General features: G+C 37.0%; 1 protein-coding gene across 1 annotated transcript in view; it reads right to left on the reverse strand.

Moving 5' to 3' along the window:
• Nucleotides 1-10,172: 10,172 nt before the first annotated feature.
• The window catches only part of PRKD1 (protein kinase D1), a 332,705-nt gene continuing 320,040 nt past the window's right edge, over nt 10,173-22,837 (reverse strand). The window contains exons 17-18 of the mRNA XM_004282149.4: nt 11,980-12,065; nt 10,173-11,162 (exon numbers count right to left, since the gene is read on the reverse strand). Of these exons, the coding sequence (XP_004282197.2) occupies nt 10,944-11,162; nt 11,980-12,065 (305 nt within the window). The 3' untranslated portion in view covers nt 10,173-10,943. The remainder of the gene's footprint in view (nt 11,163-11,979; nt 12,066-22,837) is intronic.

The following is a 22,837-nucleotide window of genomic DNA, read 5'->3' on the forward strand; positions in this document are numbered from 1 at the left end:
CGAATGGCAGCAGATTTCTTATCAAAATCCAGAGGGCGGTAGTCTGAAAGCAGTAGGGCATTTTTAAAGTGCTGAAAGAAAACTGTCAACTGAGAATTCTTTATCCAGTGAAATTATCCTTCAGGAATGGAGGAAAAATAGATATTCTCAGATGAAGAAAAACTAGAGAATTTGTTGCCAGCAGCAATGCTCTTAAAAAAAGGCAAAACGGAGTTATTCAGATTAAATAAAAATGTCACTGCAGGGCAACTTGGAAGGTCAGCAATGAAGGAAGAGGAACAGAAACAGTAAACGTTAGGGTAAACATAACAGACAAATATCCCCTCTTAGCTTTTTAAATTATGTATGATGATTAAAAACAAATATTATAACAGTCTGATAGGGTTTTCAATATATGTAGATGTAATACATATTACAACTACAATATAAATAGGGGAAGGTAAAAGGACCTATAAGGTAGTAAAGTTCCAATATTCCACTTGAAGTGTAAAATATTAATTCTAAGTGCACTGTAAAAAGTTAACTAGGTATATTTTAATCCTTAGATCAACCAATAATAAAAAATTACAAAGAGATATAGTAAAATACTCAACATACAAACTAAAATGGAATACTAAAACATAAATATTCTAATAATTCAATAGAAGGCAGGAAAGGGAAAGAATGAAAAAACAAAAGGAACGAATAGGAAAACATGATATCATTGTAGCCTAAATCCAAAAATATCAATAATTATATTTAATTTAAATTGTCTGAACACACCAATTAAAAACCAATGTTTTCATAATGAATTTTTAAAATCCCAGACCCAGCTACATGGTATCTACAAGAAACTCTCTCTATATACATCTTTTCCATCCTTTCCAAAGGATGGAAAAACATGTACCATGCAAACACTAACCACTAACCAGAATGATATAGAAGAACTGAACAAAATCATCCATCAACTGGATTTAGTTGACATTTGTAGGACACTCCACCCAACAACAGCAGAATACATATTCTTTTGAAGTACACATGGAACACTCTCAAGATTGGCCATCTCTTGGTCATAAAAACATCTTAACAAATTCAAGGGAATTGAATCATACAAAGTATACTGTCTGATCATTAGGGAATTAAACTAGAAATCAATAACAGAAAGATAACTGAAAAATCTCCAAATACTTGGAAATTAAAAAACATACTTTTTTTGTTGAAGTATAGTTGATTTACAATATTATTAGTTTCAGGTGTACAGCATAATGATTTACTATTTTTACAGATCATTTTCTTTATCCATTCATCTGTTGATGGACACTTGGGTTGCTTCCATAACTTATCTATTGTAAACAGTGCTGCTATAAACATTGGGGTGCATGTATCTTCGAATCAGTGTTTTTGTTTTGGTAGTTACATTAATCGGTATGTGTGAAAACTCACAGAAGCGTAGACCAAAAAAAAACAAGTCAATTTTACTGTATGTAAACTTTAAAATAATAATAAATGAATCTGAATATCTTACTTCATTTGTTCATAATTCAGTGTGTGACACTGGAAACAAACTGTAGCCATTTTAATGCATCAACTTCCCTAGCTTAGAGTTCTAAAAAATTATTTTGTATTGTTGTACTTATAGGATTAATGAGATAATGTTTGTGAAATGCTTTGAGCTCCTTAAAAGGAAGTTGCTATGCAAATATAAAGTGTTGCTATATCATTATCCAGGCACTATTTTTTTCTTTTGCTTATATGATGAAGTTTATGATCATCTTCATTTTTCACATTATTTTTAATGAATTGTAACAATAAAATGTGGTAGCCAAGATACAAAATGAAACACATGTGTTAATGAGGCTAAAACTTTGTAATTAGAATTTGAAATATCAGTCTGTCTAAAGATAATTGGCTCTAGTGATTATTTCTCTATGTACACAAGCCACAGTTTTATGATGTCCAAGTGTGACTTATTCTGCAGTTTTGCCTACAGAGCATACTTCAAGTCACTATCTCCTCTGAGATGTCCTTTGTTTATCTGGGTGCCTGAATAGAGGGAATTAAGAATGACGAAAAAATTCACATCTGATGGAAAGAGTACTCTGTCTTCAAAAGGGAGTAATGAAAGTGTAGTCAGTTTAATTTTAGACTCTGCTCGTATTACTTTTTTTTTTTAAAAAAAGCCTTTTAATCTCATTATGAACATAAGCATGAATTAATATTTAAATTCTTGGACTCCAAACAAAAGTTTTATTTTACTTTCTTAAGTGTAAAATAAGGATTCCACAATTCCCCTTGACAAAATAACCAAGAGCTTCCTATATACTTTGGGACAAAGTGTGAATTCTTCTTCCTAGTTTTTGAGGCCTTTGTTAGTATTGTTCTAATTAACCTGGACAATGTTATTTCCTGGATCTAACTCCATATTAACCCTCTACTTCATCAAGAGCTTTTCCTTTGTTCAATTCATTCTTACTTCTTTATCCTTCCTCAAGTGATTCCTCTTGCTCCTCTGCCTCCATCTAGAGGGCTGAAAGCACCCACAATGAACCCAGTTTTTTGGAGATTTTGCAGGAGACCTATATATAGGTCACATTCAGGTATTTGCTTCTAATAACCCATGTCTCTATGGAAGGTAGTGGAATGCAGTAGTCAACCAATACGAGACAGTTACCCACCTTCAAGAGTGGAGACAAAATTATGAGAGAAAAGAAAAATAATCTATTTGGATCTCCTTGAAAATTGAGATCACTAAGTGTCCAAAGCTCAAGTAAAGCGTAACCTCAGTTCTCAGACCAAAACAAGTTGAATATTTCAAAAGGAAAAGATCCAAGGGTTTCAGGTTTATTAAAAAATAGTATAAAACATGAAGATCCTTTCATTTCCCAGAAAAAATAAATCTTAATTCAAAATCTTACCATTTCATTCAAGGTACAGAAAGAAGTTTTGAGGCAAATGTTCACGATTTTCAACAGAAAGTAGCTGGTAGCCCAGATTCATTTAAAGAAACTGTCACTGTCAAAAGTCCCTAGACACAATCTATGACACAAATGAGGTCCAGGGAAGGATGTGACTTTTCCTCTTTCAAAACCGAATTTGCCCCCAGAGAATTAGAAAACATATGCATCACTGACATCTTGCTGACATTCAACTTAAACCATGCTTTCATGAAATCTATGAATTAGAAGGTAAGTTAGAAGTCAGCTTGCCCAGCTTCTTGTCTTGCTATAGAAACAAGAAATGAACTTCAAAGAGGTGAAAATTGTTTCTGTCTAAGCTCTGACATTCATATATGTGGTTCAGAAATTTGTGGAATACATGGAATTCTTACTGAATAGTACTTTATTAATTTTTAGATCCCACAGCTTTTGTAACACTAAGTAATTTGAATTCATCTTGTAGGTAACTGGCAGCAGAGTCTTTGAAGATTTCAGAACCTATGAGTACAATGATTAAAGCAATTTGGGGGGCGGTAAATCTAGCAGAGGTGTGTAGAGTAGATGATACGGAGAGGAATTTGAAGGAGAAGATTTCACTTAGAAAACATTACATTGAAGCTGATTTGAAAGTAAATTGATAATAGTGATTTTTAGATGTGTTGAATTTAAGTCATGGGGTGGGAACCTCTAGATAGATATAGATTATGGAGATTATCTATAGATTTATAGAGAGATGTAACTGGAATGTTGAGAGTTTGACGTGGTCAATATGGATTTGGGAATGTTAGCTAAAGTAACAGTTGAATTCATGCAAATAAGTCATATCAAAAGAAGAAAATATTGAAAGAGAAAAATAATAAAACCTTGGGAAATGCAGATAGAGGTAGGAGAGAGGAGGAAGTTAACATCTGTTGAGCTGTAACATATGCCAGCAATTTGGCTAAGAAATTTAAATACTTATCTTAGTTATCCCACCTGCACTCTGAAACATACATCATTGCCATTCTACTTTCGAGTAGACAGAGAGACTTTAGAGGAACTTGTCTAAATTCACTAAACAAGGAATGGAGTTGGGATTTGGACCAGGCTTCTTAAGCTTCAGAATTCAGGCCTTTCCCGTAGCCCATCAAAACAAATGGAGGCAGGACACCAGAGATGGAAGTTAGAGGGAATATGGGCAGTAACCACATCTGTCTTTTCATCTGCTATATTCCCAGCACATAGAAAGTGGTCAAAAATAGTTGTTGAATGATTCAAGAATAATAATTATCACTGATTGATGGATGTCTCAGATCAAGGATGCACTAAAGAGTTTTATATGCATTATCCTGTTCAATCTCTCAAAATACCCCAATAAGAGATTACAATGCTTTCATGGTCACCCAGAATTCAAGACAAAGTTAGTCTGTCTCTTCATTTGGGTTTCTAACCTCTATGTGATCTTGAGAAAATCCATCAATTTTGAGTTTAAAGCCACTGATGACTCATGTGAGAAGAGATTCATTGATGACAAAAATGAACATTTTATTCCATGGAATATAAATACAGAAGCCGAAGAAAAAGGAGTGAGGAATTTTCCAGAGAAATAAAAGACAGTAATTAGATGTTTGCTAGAAGAAGGAAGGCCCAACTTGATTTGTTTAGGTTTTGTTGGAGGTGGGAAGCTGAACTTGTTTTAAGTCAAAAGATAATTTGTTGATGGATACCAAACAGAGCAAGGTTAATTGGGGGCTGCGTTCTGTCTGAAAAAAGGCAAGAAAGAATCAGAAGAGTTCAGGTAGGAGGGTTACTCAGCCTTTGAGTAGATTTAACAAAGATTCTTTTTCTGAACCTGCAAGAAAAGTTCAGAGCTGGGAGAAAGAAAAACAAGTCAAACCAAAGGGACAAAGGAACAAAGAAGCTGGAGGTGCTGAGGAAAACATGCAAAATAGCTACCACTAGTGCCAACCCTTTCTCTTTCAAAAAACAATTTGGAACATTCTCCTCAAGCAGCATGCTGCTGTTAGCTGAGGTTAGTGTTAAGGGTTGGAAGGTTCATGCAGGCCCCATCCACACCCACTCATCCCTTATTGTGGAGATAGGGAATGTTTTTATCCACTTGAGTACCCGGAGTCATGTTGTTCAGACACGCAGAGCCTTAAATGAGGGAGAAATAGATTAAGTGAAAATTTTAAATGAGACATTTCAATTTCACATATAATTGAAATTTAATTACCTGATAGTTTATTTGCTCATCATAAGAAGTCTGAATAAATGAGAAAAATTTGGATTCTCTGAATATTTTCTCCTAATGTATCTCTCTTTTTATTTATAACAGATTATATATGTTTTCAGGGTGTTTGTTTAAAGTCCTATGGACATTCTTAAAGTGAGGTTAATATTATTAACTCTGAAGACTTTCATAATAGGGGAGTGAGAAGCTCAGCAAATCTTTTCCCAAAGAGCAATAATACACCTAGCAAATTTTCCCAAAACAACCATTTTAGGACCATGGAAATTGGCCAAGGGCATACAATGAACTGATAAGCATTTATTCAGGAAAAACTAACCAACCCTTACTAAGAACAATGGGAGTCTGTGGCCTTTTAGCTTGCTCCCCTCCGCCCCTCTCCCCTTGACTCTGTGGCAAGGGAGTTCTACCAGGGTGGGGAAGGCTGGGAAAAACCAGGGGTCTTACTGACAGCAGATGGCTGACTTGATTTGGAGCAGAACATGGAAAACCCACTTCTAGAGTTATTGTCAAAAACAGTAGCAATCTCATCATGAACAAACATTTAAGGACAACATTACAGCTATCCTGAGGTTGCAATACAGATTGGGATAATGAACAGATTGGTAGAACAGCCAGAAATTTACTAGGAAGATATAGAGGAGGTTTTCACATACCTCTCGTGGCTTAAAAGCTACGTGTATGTACAAAGGTGTATACACACAGAAGACTCTGAGCCTTAGGCATCTACTTTTCACCTGAGTGAAAGACCTTGCACACAGAGAGAATAAAAGCATCTCAGGGAAAGAAACTTATTAACTGCTTGAACCTAACCCACACTTTGATTCACCAGCAAAGGATAGAAGTCTAACTGGCTCAAGGTGCTTAAACACAATCTCTGAACTATCACTGACCACTAACCTATGCTGTCCTAGATGTGGCATCTAGGAAGCCAGTCTTAAAAATAAAAATAAACAAACTAAAACTGAGCAGAGACATAAGCAGATGTGTACTTCAGGGAAGACAGTTTCTAGAGTATTAATCCTGATAAGTTACTGAACAAACAAAAGCAACAACAATAACTATGATGGGGATGATAAGAGATGAGTCACAATACAGAGTTGCTACAATTTGTTAGTTAAAATCCATAATTTTGACATGAAAAGAAAGAGGAAAGTGTGATGCATACACAGGATAAAAAAGCATTCAATGGAAACTGTCTCTGGTGGGGTAGAGGATGGGAGAGAGGGCCCAGAAATTGGACTTAACAATGGCTTCAAAGTAGCTATTACAAACATGTTCAAAGAACTCAGGGAAACCACATTTAAAGAATTGGAGGAAAGTATGATAATGACTCAACTAATAGAAAATACTTTTTAGAAAGATGAGCATAACAAAAAATAACCAGAGAGAAAATTTACATTTGGAAAAAAAGTAAAATAAAAAACTCACTGGAGAGGCTCAACATCAGATTTGATTTGGCAAAAGAAAGAATAAGTAAACTTGAAGATAAATCAGTACAGATTATCCAATCTGAAGAACAGAAAGAAAATGAAAACAAAAACAAAACAAAACAAAAACAGAGTTTCAGAGACCTGTAAAACTCACCAAGCATACCAACTTATATGTAATGAGAGTCCCAGACAGAAAGGAGAGAGATAGAAGGGCAGAAAAGTATTTGAAGAAACAATGGTCTGACTTTTCCCAATTGTATGAAAAAAATTATCTACACATCTAAGAAGCATAAGCTCAAATAGGATAAAAACAAAGAAATCCACACCAAGATACATGATCTTAAACTGCTGAAAGACAAAGAGAAAATACTGAAAGCAGAAAGAGAAAAATAATTCATCACATATAAGGGAACCACAATACGATTAAAGGTGACTTCTCATCAGAAACAACAGAGGCTAAAAAGCAGTAGGATGAAAGAAAAAAACAAAAAACCCCGTGAACCAAGAATTCTATATCCAGCAAAACTTTCCTTCAAAAATAAATGTGAAATAAAGGCATTCACAAGATATGCAAAGACTGAGAGAACTTGTTGCTAGCAGACATGTCTTAAAGAAATCCTCAAGAAAGTCATTCAGGCAGAAAGGAAATGACTCTAGATAGTACCCTGAATTCACATGAAGAAATAAAGAGCAATGGAAAAGGTAGGTAAATATAAAAGATGGTGTATTTTTTTACCTTTCTTCTCTCAACTGATTTAAAGGATAATTGTATAAAATGATAATTACAAAAAATTGGGTTATAACATATAAATCTATAACATATATGATAATAACATCACAAATAAGGGTGGAGGGAATGGAGCTATATTGGAGCACAGTTTGTATATTTCACCAGAATTTAGTTATTACTGGTGTGAAGTAGACTGTGATAAGAACAGATGCATATTAAAATCTCTAGAGCAATCACTAAAAAATAATTTAAAAATAGTAAAAAATCCAATAAAAGAATTAAAATGTTACATTAATAATAACTATCTAACAAAAAAGAAGGTAATTAAAGAGGAGCAGGGGAACAAAAAAGACACGAGACATATGTCAAATGCATGGTAAAAGGATAAACAGGAGTTAACAAGGCAAGAGGGTAGGGTGGAGAGGACACCCCACATTTTCTGAGTGTTTCAGACACTGTGAAAAGACTGAGATGAAAGAGCCTGTTCCCTTTTGGCAACTGAAAGCAGTTGGCCCTTCTCCATGGGCCTCAGTGTATCTTCAGATGAACCAGTATTTGGTTCCTTAAAACAGGTTTAAACAGACAGTATGTAAAATGTAATCACTTCATAGAGGTAGTCAAACTTAACACTGACTGGATAATGAATGCAAAGAGGAGACAGATGGCTTTCTTATTCTCACTGCTGTACTTATTGTACACATTCAGTACAATGGCTGACCATATATTTTTTTAAAAAGTCTCCATGAGAGTAAGTATTCACTAAACTCAAAGATTCTTTAGGGCTAATGGACAAATCAAAAGCATCACTGATCAAAATATTTTTCTAAGTACTGTCCTCTTGCTCAGGCCAGAAGCAAGAATAGTGGGAGTTTGCTCTAGTGGTTCTGGATATATAGAGATCAGCAAATTTATGACATCTTGAATAGACTGATAATGTCGTTTAAGGAATATCGCCACTGCAACAATGACAGAGGACACATCCTCCCTAAATCATGCGTCAGTCATTTCTCTCATCTTTGTCAGAATCAGAAGATTCTTCTGCATCAAAAATGTTGCTCTGCCTCTTGTATTAAACACAGACTACTGCCCATGTCATTAAACACAATGATATACCACTGATGTGAAGTGTGGACAACTGCATTGATGATATTTAGCATAAAAAGTGGGTGCTGGTTCAGTGAAATTGGAGTCTTTGCAGTATCAACTGATATTTTGGATGGAAGAAAGTGGCATGACTTTCAGCGGCCCATTTTTTTCCTGAACATTAGCAGTTACTTACTCTTTCTTGTGCTTGAATAAGTTGTGTCGGTAGCATGGCCACACAGATATCCTTTTGACATGCTACTCTGAATGTAACAGAAAGAGTAATGTTTGTTACAAACTGCTGGAATAGTTGGTAAGGCTGCCCCCCAAAAAGCTGAAACCATTATTCCTCCATAATATTTTCTACTATTGTCTACTTCATTCCTGAACTTACTTCTTCCCTTGAGTTCTATAATATTACTTCATGTAATTCTATCTTTAAATATTCCTTTTCAATTTTCCTTTTTTTCTGATTGAACCATTCATGTTGATATTTCTCAGGTTTGTGTCCTATGATCATTCTTTCTCATTCAACCCCCAAGGACCTGAGTCATTCTAATCAACTTGTGGTGAGTTATTGACTCCCAAATCTGTACCTTCAACTCCAGAATTCTTCCCTAAACTCTACACACATATCTAAATATCTTCAGGATATCTCAAACTTGATGTCTAACAGGAACGTTATATTCAACATGTTCAAATGTGAACTTACCCTTTTTAAGGCTATAACTCCTTTTGATTAATAGTTCCATCATTCATCTGAGCGAAAACCTAGGATTCACTCTGGACTCCTTTAAATTCCACATTCAACTAGTAACCAAGTCCCACTGATTCCACCCATCAGCATCTCTTATATATACCTCCCCACCTAGTTTCCTATTTACTCCTGCCTTAGCTCATGCCCTCATCATCCCCGATGTGTTATTACAATAGTTTACCTGGTCTTTTGGCTCACCCCTGCCCTGGCTTCAATCCAGACTCTGTCTTGCTGGCAGTGAACTTGCTGATGTTGATTATTCTTCTGCTTAAAAAGTTTGAATGATTTCCTCAGATTTAACACAGAATAAATTCCAAATCCCTTAAAATAATACAAAATAGTAATTAACCATTGGAAAGATCAACTATTTTCCTCCCATCCCTCCAAGTGCAAATATTGTCTGTTGTCTTAACATAATTATGTAACATATTCAAGTGGCTTACAACACATAAAATTCTTCCAAACCTTTATTACAATTTTTTTTCTGTTATATAGTAACAGTAATACATGATAATTCACTGTCATCCTGCTACAAAGAAAAACAGCCCACAATTATCCACTCCACACACCTGAAGTCTGTTAAGTCCAATACTAGTTTTGTCTTCCCCAGGCTACAGAACTTTACTTAAGTTGGCTTTCTCTTTAGGAGTTTTCCAGTATTGATGTGTTATTATAGTTCACCTCAGAATCTTCTTTATTAGAAAGAAATTATTAGAGCCATTATTCTAATAAATCAGGAGGCTACATTGAGATTGCTGTTTGTAATATTCTTATGTCTCCAAGTATTCTGTTTGGCTTTGGTCATTCTTCTCCTTTCTACTGGAAACTAGATGACATGCAAGATAGAAAGGTTTCAGTATACTTGGAAACATACTTTTGTGGCTGCAGACTAGACAAAGCTAAGTTCTAGACCCTGAGACTTTCTCTGGTCTTTTTGAGCAGATACCCCTGCTCTTACTTGGCCAGAGAACATTAGCATGGATCACAAATGAAAATAATTCAGTCGGATGGACACATATTTTGCCAAGAATATTTATTTGTTATTGTTGAAAAATACACATAGGCAAAAGGTTGCTTAGCTGCTGATTTTCCATAGTACAGCAGGGTATTGTAAGAAAGGGGAAAATAAACCTGTTCTATACATGGCAGTTACATTTCTAAGGCATTTAGGCTTAAAAAGTAGTAGGTGCACCTAGGCCCATTTACTTGAGTTTAAATATACTGAGGCACACCAGGCAGGCAAAGGATTTGAAACTATACAGTAAAACTCTTTCATGCATTTGTGTCTTAGGATTGCATATCCATCCCCCCGAGCCCCCAGTCCCCATCATTCATTTTTTCCACATGAGTTTTGGAGTTGTTCATAGAACACCGGTAATAATCTACTCTTCAAGAGTTTGCTTATAGTGACAACACCAATGGGACACACAGAACAGAACTACTTCATGGACAGGTTATGTAGACTCTTACCAAATTGAGGCTCCAGTAAGAAAAACACCGATTTGCAAAGGCACAGTGGAGACAGGTTTAATGCATTAAATATAACATGAATCATTCACAATAACAAGTTTAGTGTTTCAGCGAACTTTGGTTAATACAACACAGTTGGTCACACAAAATACAAATGCTTCTGTTGATCTGTCTTGGCAACTCAGATACATCAACAGTGCTAACAGTTTAACAGCTTTGTTCTCATCTGACAGAAAATAATGGCAGTTCTGCAAGGCAAATGTTAAACCTGACCGTATGTATTTATTAATTCCACAGTGTTTTGACAGATTATAGGGGATGGAACTCAGAGGATGCTGACACGCTCACTGAGGGCTTTCATCTCTGTTTCTTCGGTCTCAGGACTGTCACTGTGGCCAGTGCTTGGATCGATCAGGTGTGTGGGGTACTTCAGCCCCTGCTCGCCTGCGTACTGCTCCCACCTTGAGTCATCACTCTCATGGGTGATGTAGCGTTCCCCGATTTTGCATTCCAGCTCTCGTAAATCTAACCAGGTCTGATAATCCTGAGGAAGAAATTGCAAAATATTACCATAGATATGATTAAAACTCATTAAAACACTCTTTCATTGTTGTCAGCTCCCACAACATATATGTTACCCTTTTTTCTTCCACTCCCACCGTGCTATGTCTTTCATCAGGCACCCTGAGGTGACAGCATCAGCACCAAAGCCATCCTATTTACCTAAACTTTGCAAATGCATACTGTTTATAGGATATCAGGCATCAGAAGGTGGGCAATTAATATTTGCAGTCAAACAAAGCAGAATGTTGGTATTCCTTTGGAATTTAATGCCTACAAATAATCCTTCAGTATTGCAGAGGATCGTTTTTCTAAACTTCTAAGTTCAGTGTGAAAATAAAATATTTAAGAGAGAACAAACACATGCATATGCTTTATATCTACCATGCATTTCTTTTACAAGTATTGCCTTGGATTTAAATATACAGCTTCCAAACAAGTACAGTGCATAACCAGGTGGGCGTCTACTTGGATATTTATCAGGATTACACATACACATGCCTTTGAAATCTGGTCCTTGGAGTTTCATTATGACCCTTCTTTTTTTGTCTTTTGTTTTTGGTGTGTGTGTCTGTGTGTGGTATGGTGTGTTTCTCCCTTATCCAACCTTCCTGGTAGAGAAAGAGGTTTAGAAATACTAAATTGTTATTAAATCCTATGAAGTGGCATGCATTTTGGCAAACAAACTGGTATTATAATTATACTTTAAAAAATGACAAAAGATTTTTATATATAGTATCAGAATCTTAAATATTTAGAAGCTTATTCAACTGAGAAAAGAGCCAGTGATTGATTTTTACCTGTAACCAAGGGTGACTCAAGGTCTTATCCACGCTATAGCGCTTTCTCATTTTTACTTGCAGCAAGTTATTGATAAGATCAATGGCTGAAAAAAATTTTTATTGGTAAAAATAGATGACATATCTGGAACATATGCATAATTCATTTATAGTTTATTGCACATCTGCTATTTCACACAGTTAAATGCAACACAGTGATAATAGACACTAGAACCTGAAGAAAATTCTCCTTGAGAATTCTAAAACCTTGGCCTTAATTTAATTTTAGATGCAAAAAAATGAATTGGAAATAATTGTAGAGGAAGGAGTATGAGTCCTTTGTGAGTATGATGTGAATTTCTCTTAGTCTAGTTTCTAATACATTTTTCTGAAGTAGGAGTTTTGTTCAAATATACATCATTTAAATATGTGTTGCACTAATGGCAGGATAAAACTAATATTCAAGAGAAAGCACTTACTAATTTTGTTACAAAATGTGTTTAAAGTTTGAATACACATAATGGGCTCCGTAGTCTTGAATTAAGTGACAGACATCTGGACACTACATTTAAAAGGAAGAAAATAAAGCATAACCATGGGCCATGACTCATGATAAATTTAGAGCCTAAAAACCAATGGCCCAGTGGTGAAACACTTTTGTCTCTTTCTCTTTACTTTTAAAAATAACCCATGGGGCTTCCCTGGTGGCGCAGTGGTTGAGAGTCCGCCTGCCGATGCGGGGGACTCGGGTTCGTGCCCTGGTTCGGGAGGATCCCGCGTGCCGCGGGGCGGCTGGGCCCGTGAGCCATGGCCTCTGGGCCTGTGCGTCCGGGGCCTGTGCTCCACAACGGGAGAGGCCGCTGTGGTGAGAGGCCCGCGAACTGCAAACAAAAAACAAAACAAACAAACAAAAAAACCCATGAATTGGAATTATATCGGCCTTCATTGCTTTCATAGGGAAGACAGGTAATCAACTTGTCTAACAAGAATTCTTCTAAGAGGTTAGAATCACAAACCATCCAGCCTCATACTCTGCCTCTGACTGGGACTTCAACAGAATGTAATTTAGGGAAAAAAGCGATTCTTCTAGTTATCTAGTCTACAAATCATCTTACCCAGAGTACCATGTAACAGAGTTCTCACTCACCTTTCTGAAAACTATTATTTTCAGCCTATACCCTTAATTGTTCACTATTTATTCAATTCATTACCTCATGCTTCCCATTCATTCTTGTAATGACTTCCCATTTCTTTCTTTCCTGTTAGCATTTTCTTCCCAAAAAGAACTTAGTGAAATCTGCCAAACTAATGAAAGCATTCACATTCCACCAAAGAGTCCATTCCCTCCCTTAATCAACCCTGGTCATTAAGATTCTTGAGAGATGGACCTTTCTATCAAAAACCTTTAACAGGTATCTGATAAAGATGCAAATTAACTCCCCAACTTCCTCAACCATCAAGTCCTGAATGAGGGGGCTTTGACTCCATTGTTTGGTCTACATCAGTCTGTGTGGATCTGAAAATACAGTGTCACGGGAGTCCTGAGGCCACCTGGAACAAAGATCACTTTATTCCCTCAGAATGAATCAGAATCCTTCTCGTTATCAGGCAAAGAGAAACGATTTTTACAGGCTTTTGGTAATCTAGAATTGTATCACTTTGATACTAATATTCCAAGTATTTGCCTGCATGGAAGGACCGTGGAATCAAACATCTAAGAATTGCTTGATTGGAGAAAGTAAATGTAATAGCACATATTTAAATGCTGTCTATGCCCCTACACCCTTGCCTTCGCTAGGATACCTTAGGAAACACAGTATTTAGTACAATTTCAAATTCCAAGCATGTGTTCTCAGAGGGCTTTTGAAAGTATAGTTCTCTCAGTGAACTGTGTATTGGGCACGGGCTTTAAAACATCCATTCACATGATTTACTCACTGGTGTGTAAAGTGCACCTTCCATTCTTGCTGCTGTGAAGTCACACAGCAAAAATGGAGAATAAGGGGAGACGGGAGAATGCATGTGCTACCGTAAGCATGCCACAGCATTATGCTTCCTCATACACTGCAGGGAATAAAGACATGTTATTAATTCACTCCTTCTGCTTTGAATTCTATAATTAGGAAGGTAGGAGTACAGCAACTCGACAAAAAGTCTGGTTTGTGCCCAAATGGGCCCCAACAGTGAATCACACTGCCTAATGGGGAAGGAAGTACGGCCAGGGGAGAAACTAGATGTGTCTGAAGGGAATGGAATATGTGAAGATGAAAAAATTGCTCTGCTGAATGAAGCATATAATCACAAGTCTCACTACAGCCACAGTACACAGCTGACCTGAATAAGCACAGCAAGCCAATGACAAGTACCTCCGAGAGAAAATAGTTTAGGACCTAAGGAGAGAATTAGCGGGAGTGTGTGTGTGGGGGTGGGTGTATCTGTGTATTTATAAATATATTTCATGGCTCTTGATAGCAGAAAACAGAAATAATTAACTATTAAATGTTGGACACTGTATTTTAATATTGGGAACCCGGTGTTACTGAGAAAATAGGTTCATCATAGTGTTTGAGAGTTCCATTCTACTGGTCACTGTTTCTGGAACTCCTAAAACATCCTTTTCATTAATCAAGGCTCATATAACCCAGCATTAAATATACCATCCAAAATGCCTTTCACTAAGCTCACTTTTAAAAAGAGATTCTGTTGCTTTTTTTTTTTTTACAATATTCTTTATATTGACCATGTATATATCACATATACGTATCATTCATTTATCTGTTCATTCACCAAATATTCCTTAAGGAATTACTGTTGGCAATGACATTGGGAATAAAAAAGGTAATGATAAAGCCCTGAAAAGCTCCCAATCTAATTGCAAAGGCAAAATATGCACACGTGTGTGCGCACACACAGGCACACACACACACACACACACACACACATATAACATGACAAAATGCACCATTTACTCAGCAATGGGAGAGGCCACAGCAGTGAGAGGTCCACGTACCGCAAAAAAAAAAAAAAAAAAATGGACCATTTAAAATCTTTGACCTTTAATTACTATCCTACTCAAAGAAAAAAATGTTTTCTTTAGCGCTCCCTAAATATAACTAGCTAGGGTCCTAGTGACTAACTGCAGTAGTCCAATCTATTTCACATCTCAATGGTGTTGCAGGATACCAGTGACAAGAATTCTTTTCTCCTATGTTGTGCCCAAAGTTGTCTTTTTATAACTTACCCACATTAATCCTATTTATGTTGTAGAGGCAATGGAGAACTTGACTATTCTATATGACAGCTTTTTATGTTCACTAGCTCTTTTTCAATGTCCCTGTTCACAATGGACCAGAATTTTCCTCACAATTAACTGACACCTTAATTGTGATATTATTCATATAGCCTAGGATGGAAGGTTTTGCTTTTTTAAAAAAAAAATTCACATTCATATTCTTAGGTACTCCTAACAAACATATGAAAGTAGTTACTTTTTTTTTTTTTTTTTTTTTTTTTGCGGTTCGCGGGCCTCTCCCGCCGCGGAGCACAGGCCCCGGACGCGCAGGCTCAGCGGCCATGGCTCACGGGGCCAGCCGCTCCGTGGCATGTGAGATCTTCCCGGACCAGGGCACGAACCCGCGTCCCCTGCATCGGCAGGCGGACTCTCAACCACTGCGCCACCAGGGAAGCTCCAGTAGTTACTATTTTAATCTCTATTTTATATAAAAGGAAAAACTGAAACTTCAAAAGGTCATATAACTTGGTCGAAGTCAGACAGTTCCCAGGTAACAGTTGAGGTTGAAACCCAGGGTAACTGGCTCCAAAGCCCATGCTCTTAAATACTGTGGCATGCAGTAGCCACATCATACCATTAACTCATTATTATTAACCGATAATAATCTCAAAAACTAATTAAATTTAGAAAATTTCCAATAATGAACATTAAATTCTTCTTAGTCATGTTTCCACCATACTTTTATGTACATAAGTGCCTGGATTGATCTATCTATCTATCTATCTATCTATCTATCTATCTATCTATCTTTGTGACCTTAGCTCAACATTTCAGCAAAGACTATTCTGAATGTGATGTGATCTCTCCTATCGAAGGGACTAATCCTCTAGCTTTCCACCACTTCCCAACTGAGTAAGCCTATCTGCTATGTATTAATCAAATTACTAGGAACCTTTTTTCAGGATAAGGCTTAAACATAGGACTTGATGACTCTCCAATAGATTACACGTCCAACTGCCATGCCTATTACTTATTCTTTGAACACACTCATAAATGAGCAATATTTCATCCTAGGAGTATCCCATTCAGTCCATATGTTATCATCTTCTCCAAAGGCTACTGTGGGAGATTTTTTTCTAATGTTTTATTATAGTTAAGAAACATAAGTCCTTGGTATTACTCATTCTACCTATCTGGCAGTAGGTATCTTATTGAAAAAGAATGCAATTATTCTGGAGTAATAGATTCTAAGTAAACTAATATTGACTAGTATTGGTTTTTAGCCATTTCCTTCTCAGTACCAGGATTTGTTTCTAAATATCTGCAAACTATTCATTTAATCATTCATTCTAGGATTTTGACAAGGACAAATATTAAGCTTCTTCTTGAATGATTAGAGAATCCATTCTTTCCCCCTTTTAGAAATTCAGAAAACCCTGGCCTGTCTTAAGTATTCTGGTATCTCTCTCATTTTATCCATGATTTACTAATTACCCACAATGGCTCTAGGAGCACCTCTGTTAGCCTCTTCAATATGCAGTAAGTCCTGTTCTGAACATCAGTCATAGTTTATAGCTGCCATTGAGTGTACTCTTGTGATACCACTATTTCCCCCCTAGGTACTAGCTCCCAGCTGAGACTGCTATGGGTAACCCTCAAATGTAAAGGATCCAAGTTAAGGGAGGAAGGAAGCCAACAGCAAAGGAGCAAAAAGACTAGTAAAACTGGAGTAGCTACAGCGGTCCCAAGAGAGTCAACAATCAGGAAAAAATTCCAAATGGGATCTCAACTCCAGTTCCAAAACTCAAATCAAGACTCAGAATTCTGACCTAGAGGGAATCTGACAGGGTTTGTCTTTGAAACTGCAGGGTGGCTGGGGGCGGAGAAGGAGAGACAATGGGAAAGACACATATGAAACTGGGCCATTCTGTGAACTTCTTTCAAAAACAAAGCAAAGGAGAAAGGGACGGTGGTCTGGCTGTGGGAAATAGGAAAGTAAGGAAGGGGACTGCAGCAGAATGGGAAGTCAGAAGGAAAGGTGACATGCTGGCATGTCAGCAGAACAGGATACTAGCACCCAAGGCGGAAACTAGAAGGATACAGAAACTCCAGGTTCCCTGGAGCACCAGGAAGATCTGGAGCCCCAGGATAAACAGATATTTGGGGAAGCAGAGATTGCCGCAAATTCCTGGTACCCCATACTTCCTTCCATAAATATAGCAAAATGTACATATCCCAATACCTGCCTTTCATGAGGTCAAGGTTTATTGCTACACAGTGCTGGATTCTCCAGTTTGGGGCAATAAGCAGATGTAATTTAAAACAGCTGTCGTTGTACCTAGGGCCAAAGCTGTGCAGGAAAATCCTCCATTCTCTGAGTTATATTATTTGTTTCACACCCTCCTTCCCTTATTCTCTCAATTTGAAGAGCCGCTTCTCCACCCCCAAAGAAAACAGGAGCAAAATAGGCAGTGGTTAGTTCCTCCTTCTCTTTGCAGTAAATATGATGGCAACTTTTTCAGAGAGTGGTAGGATTATTTTCTGATTCTACTTGCCCATTTACTCTGAGAGTTAGCCTTTCTAATATTATTCTGAGAGTTCTGTTCTCTTATTCATCCTAAAACTCAATCCCTTCCTTCCATATTTTTAATAAATGGTCTTAAGGCTGAGCTCTCTGAGCACCTCAAATAGCTACATTCGGGCAATGTGAGAAGTCTTTCCTTTTTCTTTATTAGAAAATTTTAAACAATTGTATGGTTCAGATTTTTATTTTAAAGAATCCCCTCTCTCATAAGCACAGAGTTTTGTGTTTTCTAAAATGTCTCTGGCCATGGATTCATATTAATGTTTCCTATAAATTAAAATAAGAGCAAAGAAAATCTGTTTTATGACGCTTAATGTTTCTTTTTTGCTACAACAAATTCTTGGCTAACAAAGTTACTTTTCCCCTAACTTCCTGTACAGCAATTTCTCTTGTTGCCCCATCAGCTGAGAGACTGAAATGTCAGGAAAGCGAAGAGAAAATTTTATCAAACTTTTTTTTTTTTTTTTACCAGAATGGGACTTTCAGCAGATGTTGGGATAGCTGAAGTTCTGCATAAGTATATATGAACAAAAACAAAATTAAATGGTATACGTAGGTGCTGAGGGCTTTATGTTTTAATATGAAAAGAAACGTTCCATTGGTGTTAATTGTATGGATTCTATTTCCTTAGGGTGTCAAAATTCAGAATGATCTTTGAAATTGTGGAAACTATATTGCAGTCATTCTCCATTTCAAAGCAAATACCATGTGTATGGACAATAGGTTCTTAGTATGCAGAAGGGACATTTGCATGTGTCATAGCTATGGCTAAACTAAACAGCATCCAAAGCTTGGAGAAAATCCTACAGAAAGAATGGAACTGGACATATGTGAAGACATAATAGAACCCTCAGGTCACACCTCTCAGTCATCTTCCATTTTTCATCTCTTTTTGGCCGACAGGCTTGCAGGATCTTAGTTCCCCGATCAGGGATGGAACTTGGGCCCCTGCAGTGAAAGCACCGAGTCTTAACCCCTGTAAATTCCCTCATTTCCCATCTTTCATTTTAGGTACCTGCCTGTCCCCCCATTCTCCCCACTAGATTTTAGCTCTTTTAAATTAAGGTCCCACAGATTGTGTATTCATTTTTGCACAATTTCATAAATATGTAAAATCAAATGCATCATTTAATGTATTAGGAAAATGCTTGCTAAATAGCATTTGATAGATTGAATACATTAATTAGAAATTTAAATATCCATTTTCTCAGCTCTATGTTTTAATATCCACATTATGTGCATATAGTTTGTATATTTTGGCTAAAAATACTCCTGGATGGTAGGACATCACACGTCTACAAACGGATCACAGGATCAATGACTTTCATCAGAAAATCAGAATAATGCTGAGAGGATCTGCAATACAGATCACATTTACTTTACAATGTTTATTTGACACAAGAGAAATTATCTGTGAAACCCTGGGGCTGACCTGTTTTGTCCAGACATGGTAGTTTAGAAAAAATTGTTTTTTCCGTACTGTCTTTCGTCCAGCTGCAAATTATTGAGGTACAAATTTTCAAATTAGAAACCAGTTCAGAACTATCACTCTAGTGATGGAGTCTTCATCTGTCACTACTGAGCTCCTTGTTTGCTTTTTTCCCTTTCCATCCTGCCTCACTGCCTGTCACCCTGTAGGCTCAGTACTTCTCCCTTTGGCTTGATTCATGCTGAAGGTAAGTTATGTGTTTATTTAAAAAATCGTTTTGCAACCCTTCACATTCCAGCTCTCAACCCAGCAAGCTGTTGCCCGGCAACACTAAGTGGGACGCTCCTCTCAGGGGCTGAAACCAGAGGCTGCCGGCAGCAAACAAGGGCGCTGGGAATCATCATCTCACTCGTTCCTGAGTCAATTACCGCAATCCAATGAAGTGCAAGACCTTTAGAGGCTCAAGCAGGGTCTTTCCTTTACCAGTTCTTTCCTCTGTAGAAAGTTATTCTATCATTGGGTAGTCCTTTGCTTTACATTCAGTTTAATTTCCGCCTGAAGACTAGAAAGACAATCTTGGAAATCATGAATTGTTTAAACACAGCATACAGCAACCCCCAAACTGATGCCAAATTGATTGAAAATTTAAAGTCTAAATTAAAATATATTTATATTAGTTTAATGAAGTTTGGGGTGAATTTTGTTTTTTCATTTTCACTTTGGAGGGGTTTCTGGTTTTTTTTTTTTTTTTATGCTGATACTCAAGCCAAAGGTCAAGTGAAAAATTGTTAGGGGCCTCCAGGTGTCGGTAGTTTTAGAAGCACCTCAGGTGTTTCTAATATGTGCTCCTAGGGTTGAGAAAGGCTGTGCTAAGCAGTGCGTTTCAGATTTTTACACCCATATGAATAATCTAGGGATCTTAAACTGTAGATTCTGATTAGGTAGGTCTGGGGAGGAGCCTGAGAGTCCCAGGTAGAACCTTAGACCACATTTTGAATAGCAAAGGACTAGGGGTATGAGAACATTGAAAGTAGTTAAAAACTGGTTTAATGTTGTTCAAAGGGCCCCAGAATAGATGGATATAAACATAGAGAAGGTCCCATCTTGTTCAGTATTCTGGTACGAAGACAATAGAAAGGTTTCAGGATAGCTTCTACTCAGAGGATGCCGACAGGAAGAGCAAACAAGTTGGATTACACAGATAAGTTCCAAGATAACTATATACATATATAGCTATACTGGTAAGATAACATTTAACAGGGACAAATGAAACAGGGTCCTCTATTTAGCTACCCCCCACCCCGAAACCAAACCAGTCTAAGTACAGAATTGAAAAATGTGGCCTATCAACAACATTTATAAGAAAAAATTCAGGGTCCTAAATGCACAGTAAACTCAACATGAGTCTACATTTTATACATAAATCAAGTGTTATTTTATGCCATGCTAAAAGAAATGTGTTCTTTATAATGAAGGAATGGTGGATTCACGTTACTCTCAGGCTCATTGAACCTTGAGTCAGAACAGTTTTGAGGTTTGATTTAAAGAGAACATAGGGCTTCCCTGGTGGCACAGTGGTTGAGAGTCCGCCTGCTGATGTGGGGGGCATGGGTTCGTGCCCCGGTCCGGGAGGATCCCACATGCCACGTAGTGGCTGGGCCTGTGAGCCGTGGCCGCTGGGCCTGCGCATCCGGAGCCTGTGCTCTGCCACAGGAGAGGCCATGGCAGTGAGAGGCCCGCAAACCGCAAAATAAATAAATAAATAAATAAAAAGAACAGAGAGAGGGGAGTGTCTGGACCAGAGTGAACAGGTGGTTAAAGAAAAAACTCACTGCCCAGGAGAAGAGAAAGCTTGGGGTGACATGATGGCTGTTTTCAAACCTCTGAGATAAGCTTCTATTTGGAAAAAGGATTGGGTTTGTTTCTACCAGTGGGTAAAAACCCAGAGACATTTTGTTCATTGTGCTAGGCTCAAACTGAGAAGAAATAGGGCTCCTCATGAAATTGTACATTTTCTGTTACAGTAGCAACGTAAGAGTATTCTGGATAATTGCTCAGTGGATTGGTATTGTGGAGCAGTACAGGGGTAGGATAAGATTTTTAATATTCTGTATTTTGAAATATTATTCTGTGTTGTTATTGTGAAAGAAAGCAAATTTACAGAATATTTAACATTTGTTCTTCCTATATCCTGACATCTCCACATATATTTAGATGTCACATTTCAACTCAACTAGGATGTACATTCAGAAGTGAAATTTTATTTTTATTATTGGGATATATAGGAAACATTTCAGTTTGGAGCACAAATAAACAGCCATTTTTTGAGCACTTATAATGCCAATGTTCTGGCTAAAACTTCTTCAGATCAGTTTCTCTCTACAAATTATCATTTTTTAAGAAAAAAATCTAATTATATTTTATTTGCTATCAAAGGTTCCTTACCTGGTGGGACACCTTTTCAGATATTAACTCATTTGGATTTTGAAATATGTATGTGTGTGTATGTATATAAACACATACACACATACATATATTTAAAAATTCACTCTACTAAGTAGGTATCATTTAAACCACTGTATGTCTTTGGCTCATAATTTTAAAGTTCCTTATTACTGAACAAAAAGTATACTCTTTTTCAAAAAAATTAAACGCAAGTATCCTAGAATTTCAAATAGAGGTTGTTTAAAATGTTAAAACCCAGTGGAAGTTGTGACCCACATCAGTCACTATAGTTTATCAATCATGATAGAATCTCATGGTACCCAGTCCAGCATTTTTAAGTACTTTACTGCCTAGTCCCCTTGCATCTCCTCCATGCTGTTATGTCTGACAGTGGTGCTAATATGTTGACAAATCAATCTATTCATTAATATTCAGCAGGCTTGCTGGATCTGCAAGGCTCATAAACTGTTACAAACACAGTTTAATTTTTAAATGACAATTGTCTTTCTTTTGTTTCTCATACCATTGGATTTCTGGGTCTCATCTACCCGAGGCTTATTTTCAATAGGGTTATTTTTTGTTTTGAACAATATGTAGTGAAAGAGGGACCTACAGCTGGTTCCTTTTCATGGCAAAGTGCTACTTCCAACTTAAGTGTTTAGCGTTCTGGAACACTGTTGGATTTTGAAAACATACCATGTGGTAATGGTGCTAGGCTTTTATTTAGCTTTGCTTTGTGTTTGTACTGGCTGTATTTTTCATCTCCAATTTCTGGGGGAAAAACGCACTTGTGACCAATTTTATTTGAATTTACCACATTGAATGGCAAAAAAAAATAGCTTTTAAAATAAAATTTAGATGCTTGGATAAATTTAGTGGTATATTATTATAGCCATTCTATGCCTTGGGATGCCATATATTCTGCACTGAACATAAATGTCAGCAGAGGATTGAGACCAAATGGAAGAATAAACTACAGCTGCACTTATCAGGGGAAAGAAGCAGCAGAAATATTACCATTGAGACTGTTGGATCGTGCAGTGGAAAAAAACCTGTGTCACGGGTGCACCATCCCAAGTTGATAATTTTGAACTAAAGATAAGTTATAGGAATAATGCAAGGGCATTTCCTTTTCTTTTTTTTTTCCTTTTCACATATGTCAAGGCTTCATGTCTGATCTTAATTCTTG

The sequence above is a fragment of the Orcinus orca genome, chromosome 2 (genome assembly GCF_937001465.1).
Source record: "Orcinus orca chromosome 2, mOrcOrc1.1, whole genome shotgun sequence".
Classification (NCBI taxonomy): domain Eukaryota; kingdom Metazoa; phylum Chordata; class Mammalia; order Artiodactyla; family Delphinidae; genus Orcinus; species Orcinus orca.